Source organism: Monoraphidium neglectum (genome assembly GCF_000611645.1).
Source record: "Monoraphidium neglectum strain SAG 48.87 unplaced genomic scaffold scaffold03044, whole genome shotgun sequence".
Classification (NCBI taxonomy): domain Eukaryota; kingdom Viridiplantae; phylum Chlorophyta; class Chlorophyceae; order Sphaeropleales; family Selenastraceae; genus Monoraphidium; species Monoraphidium neglectum.
This window is the reverse complement of record NW_014010584.1, coordinates 1-7,368: the sequence shown is the minus strand read 5'-3', so window position 1 is coordinate 7,368 and position 7,368 is coordinate 1. Positions and strand designations below refer to the sequence as shown.

General features: G+C 64.0%; 2 protein-coding genes across 2 annotated transcripts; one reads left to right on the top strand and one right to left on the bottom strand.

Moving 5' to 3' along the window:
- Positions 1 to 258: 258 nt before the first annotated feature.
- On the top strand, positions 259 to 2,095 carry MNEG_12066 (acetyl-CoA synthetase; the record flags this gene model as incomplete). Its single annotated transcript, XM_014039463.1, has 6 exons — positions 259 to 318; positions 611 to 708; positions 890 to 958; positions 1,209 to 1,355; positions 1,625 to 1,739; positions 2,060 to 2,095. 6 exons carry the CDS (start codon positions 259 to 261, stop codon positions 2,093 to 2,095), a joined length of 525 nt encoding a protein of 174 aa, XP_013894917.1.
- A 1,582-nt stretch (positions 2,096 to 3,677) lies between these two features.
- Positions 3,678 to 5,179, bottom strand: MNEG_12065 (hypothetical protein; the record flags this gene model as incomplete). The annotated part of the gene is made up of 2 exons (XM_014039462.1): positions 3,678 to 4,413; positions 4,677 to 5,179. 2 exons carry the CDS (start codon positions 5,177 to 5,179, stop codon positions 3,678 to 3,680), a joined length of 1,239 nt encoding a protein of 412 aa, XP_013894916.1.
- Between the last annotated feature and the right edge of the window lie 2,189 nt (positions 5,180 to 7,368).

Here is a 7,368-nt window from a genome sequence, read left to right as displayed (position 1 = left end):
GTGTGTGTGCACGAGCGCTCTGGCTACGTGTGTTTGTGCCATGCGGCATACTCCAGCACCACTTTTTGCCATGATTGTTCCCAGTATCGCCGGTTGACATCTTCAGGTCGTCATCCACCAGCTAATCGACTGCGTTCCCGAAATCCCACAAAAGCGTGCCCCCATGTCCGCCACTCCTCCCCACTGTCGCTGCCGCCGCCGCCGTCGCCGCCACGACCCCAGGGTGTGCTTTGCATCAGGAAGCCGTGGCCGGCCATCATGCGGACAGTGTACAAGGACCACGAGCGCTTCGAGCAGACCTACTTCAGCGCTTTCAAGGTGGGCAGGCGGCACGCAAGCATATAGTCTGAGGTACCACCTGCACGCTGCCTTCTTCGCCATCTTACGGCGTGCATCATGGTAGCAACAACGTTCAAACGTCTTTTGCCTGCGTTGCTCGGCGGCTCCGCAGCAAGCCAAAAAAGGCCTGTCGGGTTGGAGGCCACGCATGCAGCGGGCAGCCGCCCCTGGCACGGCATGGTGAGGCGTCGCAGTGCGCCCGGCCTCATCTTGCATTCATGGTAGCACCTGCCTGGCCCCCGAGCCCGCACCGCACCCACACAACGAGCAGGGTTACTACTTCACGGGCGATGGGTGCCGCCGCGACGAGCAGGGTTACTACTGGATCACCGGCCGCGTGGATGACGTCATGAACGTCAGTGGCCACAGGTGACACGACCTGGTGTTGGGAGGTTGCGCTTGTTGACGTATTGAAGCGGCTTGGGAGGCCCTTGCAATGTGCACCGAACCTGCCCTGTGGTCGGCGTGAGAGCAGCCCCTGCCATTGTCCCCCCTGGCTGTGACATCAAATGCACACAAGCAACCGCCTGATCACCTGTCCTCCTCCTAGGATTGGGACGGCCGAGGTTGAGAGCGCCCTGACCAGCCTGGACCAGTGCACTGAGGCCGCAGTCATCAGGTGGGGTCAGGGTTTAGGGCTACCGGGCTTCAGGTTCCTGGGGGGGGGGTGGCAGCGCAGTGGGAGGGGGCGCGAAGTGCGCCCTGGTCGGGGATTTTTGCAGGATCGGGCGGTGGGGCCCGATCCTGCCCATGGGGGCCCTTGCAGATGCCTTGATGGACCTGTGGCTGCGTCTGCTGGATGTGTGTGCTGAAGACCTCCTGACCCAACCACCGCGTCCGACTTGCGACGCCCGCGCCGCTGCCCCCAGCGTGCCCCACGACGTCAAGGGCGAGAGCGTGTACGCCTTTGTGACGCTCATGGACGGCGTGCCCTCGGACGACGCCATGAAGAAGGCGCTGTCGGCGGCCGTGCGGTCCCAGATCGGGTCCTTTGCCGTGCCCGACACGATTCACTGGTGAGAGGGTTTGGGCGCCTCTTTAGGAGGGGGAGGCGGCTTTTTTTCTTCAGCAGTCGTGGAGTTTCTGCTGGGCGTGCTCTCTTTGGGTTCAACTACATCACTCTGGCCGCAAGTGGGCCGGCTTTTGGGGTGGCTCACGGGGTCGCTGTTGCCTCGTAAGCACCAGAAGCGTATGCGTGCGTCCCAGCGCCCGAGGGCTCCCTCCGTCAGACACCATGTTCAGACGCCACCTTTGGCCCCTCACAAACACACACAAACACGCGCAGGGCCCCGGGGCTGCCCAAGACCCGCAGCGGGAAGATCATGAGGCGGATCCTGAGGAAGATCGCCATGGGGCGCTTCGAAGAGCTTGGAGACATCTCTGCGCTGGCAGAGCCGCAGGTGTGTCTAGGAAGTTGAGGGTATTGATGCGTTGATTGAGTGTGTGCTTGTTTGCATGTGCGTGTGAGTGTGTACGTGTGTGCGTGCATACTCAATCACAGAGGTACCCAGGGGTTAGCACGCCATTCCAGGCGGGATGAGCATGGGTGCTGGAGGGACAGGCATTTCTCTACAGGCGAGTGCAGTGGTTCTGGCGTTACCCCGCTACCAACCCCCCGATAATGCACCGCCTCGCCCTGCTCCAGCACACCTGCGTGCATGCAGCTGCCGCGATCAACCTTTGCTGTCTCCTGCCCCTTCCTCAATCACCCGCTGCGCAGGTGGTGGATGTGCTGATCAAGCTCAGGGGCGCGTAATGGGCCCTGCGTTCACACCCTGCCTCCGCCCTGGCAGCTTGTCCCAAAGAACGTCACGCCGCGAAACCCCTTGGAGGGGCTGAGGGGCAACCTCTGCTTGCCACGCTGATGAGCTGTACGTTCAACACCGGTCCCACGGGGCGCTGCATTGGCCGCGCCCGATCGGCAATTTTGTGCTCGGCGGTCGCACCTGCCGCGCGTGCTAAATGCGGCCTCGTGCGTCTGCTAGCGTGTGTGGGCGGCTTCGGCGCGAGTTGCGGGCGGTGTCCTGGAAGAGGTCCGTCGCACCTGCCTATGGCGCAAAGCGCCCTGGCTTATTCCAAAAATTCCGTCGCCCCGCATACGCTGGGAACACAACCCCTTTGTTGCCTGCGCCCTGCTCCCTTGGGGCGCGCAGTCTGTTGGGGTCGCAAGGCGGCGCGGCGGCTGCCTGCCTAGCACGTTGTTCTAGAAGCAGGGGCAAGGCAGCCGCTGGGCGCCTCTGTCGAGGTGCATACAAAGCTCACTTGAACGCTTGCATCGCGCGTGCACAGGAACGATTTTCTGCCCAAAGCTTTGAGGTATGCTCATTTATACGTGCAATCGGGCCTAACAGGCTTGAGGGTGGCTCCGGCGCCCTTACCATGGGTCGCTGCTGCAGCTATCCCAGGTCGGTCACGCGTTTCAACGCGCGCGGCACAGTTTTGAGCACCGCGGACTGATACCTACGATCAACTCGTCCGGCGTCATGGCCGCCTGTGTGTGATCGCGACGCCGCCCCCTCCCCCGGTCGCTGCAGGCCTCTGGGCTGTGCAGGCAAGCTGGTCTCGCACCATTTCCCTGACCCATTGCCAGTGTCTTTGTGCCTGTGTGCGACGCTGCCCCACCCGCCTGGCCCCCAAAATGCAACAGACCCTCGTCGGACGCTTTGCCACCTCGCCTGCGGACGCGCCTGGGCCACTTGTACACTCACCCACAATCTTTGCAGGCGCCCACCACATCATCGTCAGTGTGCTCCCGGGTGGCTGGGGTTGACGTTGTTGTGGACGTCGTGCGTATATTCCCACTTGTGGTCCAGGAAGCCCAGCCACTCCGTTGGCCCCATGCGTTCTCCCCAGGATCAGCATGGGCTGCCTCCTCACAGTGCACCTGTCGTCACCCAACTCGTCGCCCGCCTTGTAAACTTCTGCCCTGTAGGCATCCCAATCTGGTGTACCCCATGGCACGTGTGGAAACGGCCACAAAAGGGTCGCTTGACGTGCAGTATTGTTAAAGCAGCAGCAACGCCGCATGTGGACTGGGTCCACCTGGTCAAACCAGTCAACAAGCAACAGGATGCACAAAGGGGCACGTTGGCACGCGAGCCATGGCAGTGCGCTGAACAACGCAGCGATGCAGAACGCCAGCCACCGGCGACTCTGCCGAGGCCGCGTTGAGCACAACAGTGGCTGAAAACACTCCCCTGACAGGAACCCTCGGCCGCTGCCTGCTGCAAACCCCTGCTGTTCTCTCCTTGTTCTAATGCACTCGACCATCAACCCTACGCTGCACTTCCATAAACTAGGCGCAACCACTTGTAGTGCAACAACCTTGCAGCGGGGGACTAGCCCAGACGGGTTCCAAGGCCCTCGTCGTCATCCAAGCCGAACAGCGGCTGCATCGGACCAGGCGGCGCCTCTCGTGACGGACGAAGCTGCTGCTGCAGCTGTTGCTGCTGCTCCTGCTGCTGCTGCTGTTGCCACTGCTGCTGTGGCTGCTGTGGCTGTTCTGGGTGTTGTGCCTGCTGCTGCTGCTGCTGCTGCTGCTGCTGCTGTGGCTGCTGCTGCTGCTGCGGTTGCTGCCGCTGGTGCTCGTTCACCCCTGCGGACTCTGAATCCACTAGAGCGGCCTCCACTTCTCCGCTCCCCCGCTGTGAGCCTTGCCGCTCTGGCGACGCCAGCCGCCCGGCCCCGGCCCCACCGCTCCCGCCGCCCCCCTCCACTCCGGCGGCAAGGCGCCCCTCCCCGTGCAGGGCGGCCAGCACCAGCACGAACAGTGCCTCTCTCAGCGCATCCCTCACGCGCGCCAGGGCAACCTCCCCCTCGACCTCGATCCTCTCTGCAAGCTCAGCCGCGCGCGGCAGCGCGTGTGCGCTCCTCGCTCGCGCTCGGCCCGCGGCCGCGAGGCCGTCGCCGGCGGCGTCGACGGCAGGGAGGGCGGCGTCGCAGAGGGGTGCGGAGAAGGCTGTGGTGACGGTCCGCAGGTCCTGCGCCATGCGCAGGGCTTGGCGGCGCAGGAGCCACGCGACGGCGACGCTGTCGGCAGGCCATTGGACGCCGTCGTCCAGCGGCTTGCCAAGCCTGGGTGCATGATTGGGTGGGGGCGTGTGAGGGTATGTGTGTGTGTATGTGTGAGAGGGTGCGTCAGCGAGTGTGTGTGTGTGTGTGTGTGTGTGTGTGTTGGCAGGCGCCTAAAGGGTGGTGCTCTCGAAGTGCACATTGACAGTGCCTGGACGCCGTCCATCCTTGAGACCCGACGGCTGGTCGCAGGACCCGCACCCAAATTGGGTCCACCTCAGCTCTCCCCCAAATCGCCGCGCCCGCATCTCAACGAACATGCCCACCTGGCCGCCGCTGACAGGCTGCGCACGTCCTGCAGCAGCAGCATCACCTGGCCGCTGCACACCTCCCCCAGCGCGCGCTCCGCCGCCGCGCGCCAAGCGGCGTACCACGCGGGCTCACCCATTTCCCCCGTGTCCCCCGCCTGCTGCTGCTGCTGCTGCTGCTGCTGCTGATTACCAGGGGCGGCATCTTGGCCCTGCGGCTGCGCCCCCTCCCCTGCGTCCCGCCGCGCCGCCTCGTCCGCGGCCGCCACGTTGGCCGCCGCCGCCAAATCCTCTCGCATCTCATCCGCATTCCGCCCAGCCTTGGCCACCAACGCCGCCACCGGACCATACGCATAGCCCCACCCCTCCCGCTCCCAGCCGTGCCCCCGCTGCTCCGCGCCCGCAGCCGATCCTCCGCCGTCCCACGCGTCCCCGCCGCCGTTGTCTACCGCTGACGCATCGCCCGGCAGCGGCGTCAAAATATCAAAGATCGGCGCGAGCTCTGAAAGCGTCTCGTCCATTTTGGCGGCTTGCCGCGGCCCGAGGGCGGCGCGGGCGCGGTTGAGGACGCGGGAGCATTCGTTGGAGAGGTCACACCTGTTGGGTTTGTTGTGTGTATGTGTGATTTTGGGGGGCGAAGGCGCTGGGTGAGTGTGTCTGGGAGGGGGAGGCGGAGAGCGCACGATGTGTGTGTGTGTGTGTGTGTGTGTGTGTGTGTGTGGGTTCGGCAGAAGAGGGGAAGGAGGTGAGGTGGTGCCATCTCCGTAGGCGGTGTCGCCTCATGCGGGCGACACAGTTGTGGCGCTCGGTCACCGCAGCTGGGGCGGAGTGGACCGCCCGGGCTGCCTGGACTTCTTCGGCCCTGTCACGGGCGCACGCAAGGCTGCTCCTGTTGTGTCACCCACTTCATGAGCCCCCCATACACGCGCACACGCGAGCCCGCGAACGTGCGCACACACACACACGCGAGCACACATACACACACATGCAGAAACACACCCACGCACACACTCGCGCAAGGACACCGCGCAGGAAACACCCACAGCTCATCCAGAGCCTCAGCGCCCCCAAACAGGTCAAAGCTTGACGCAAAGCCGCCGCCCCCGGCCTCCAGCGTTGCAGCGCCGCCTGAGAAACCGGCCGCCCGGTGCTGCTGGTGGCCGCGGCCGCCAGCGCCGCCGCGCGGGCGGCGGTGGTTTGGGCGGCGGTGCTCGCCTGAGAGGGGCTCGAGGGCCTCCATGACCCCGCGGCCGACAGTCTGAGGAATGGTAGTTTGAAGCGTGTGAGCAATGATTTGGGGGTTTTACTTGGATTCAATGATATCAACATGAACCGAGGGACAGGATTTAGGGGGGCAAGGGTAGGGAGGTGTCCGCAGGAGAGGGGAAGATTTAGCGTGCGTGCGCAGGTATGCCAGTATTGCTGGGCTGGGATGCTGCAAGGCCAGGTTACGAGCAGTCCACATACAACTAGGAGCGCTTGGAAGACAGCAGCGCTTGTGGTCTCCGAAAACCCTGAAACGCCACCTACACCCACACCCAATTACATACGAGCACACACTCTCTCTCTGTTTGTCAACACAGAAGTGTCAACACAGAAACATACACACACACACACACACACACACACACACACACACACACGCGAGCGCGCACACACACACACACAGAAACACACACACACAAAGAAACACACACACACACACACAAAGAACACACACACACACACACAAAGAAACACACACACACACACAAAGAAACACACACACACACACGGAAACACACACACAAACAGAAACACGCACGCACATACACACAGAAACACACACACATAGCGTCATGCACACACGCGCGCACCTCCAGCCCGCGCTCCAAGCTCAGCCCCAGCTGCTCCGCAGCGCTGCGCAGCCGCACCAGCGGCGCGGCTGCGGGCGCCCCGCCGCCGCCGGCGCCGCCGCTGCCGCCGCCGTTGCCCTCCCCATCGCGCACCAGGCCCGCCTTGGCAGTTTCTACCTGCCAGTCCACCCGCACGGTTTGGATGAGAAGTGCAGGTCACCCTGAACATGAACAGGCACGACGCCCGCTCCACCATGGCTCGACAGCCAGTTGTCAAAATGTCCCTCCAAGGCGGATACGAAACCTCTCCCCAGTGGCCAACCTGCCGGACTCCCCGGCGCACACACGCCGCGGATGCAGCGAGAGCAGCTCATGCGTCTGGGTGGGGCTGGGCTTCGCGGCCGGCTCTGCTGCCCTGTGGTGCCCAACCCGGCAGCGCATGCGGCCTCATTCCCTTGGGCCCACCTGGCTGGAGACCTGCCGCGCCAGCGCCCCCACGCCGCCCCAAAGACTGCCGAGGGCCTTGGCCGCCCCCGCCGCCAACTGCTCCACACCGTCATCAATCGCCTGAATGGTTTTTTGGGGGAGGCGCGAGAATCGGCATGGCAATGTTGATGCCGATCGGAGGCGGGGCGGGTGGTGAGCCAGCCGCCAACCCTGACGCCCCTCGTGCTGCCCCGCGATTTCCAGCCTGCTCTTGGTGGGAGGTCGGCCAGGAAGCCGGATCGCATACAAATCAAGCCGCCCACTCGCCCAGCCGCCCATCCAGCTGCCCACATCTTCCCGCCTCGCTCCGCTGTCTGCCCTGCCAAACAAACTTGTCTCACCTTGAGCCCGGCAGACAAGGACCTGTCCTGCCCCTGCAACTTCCCGAC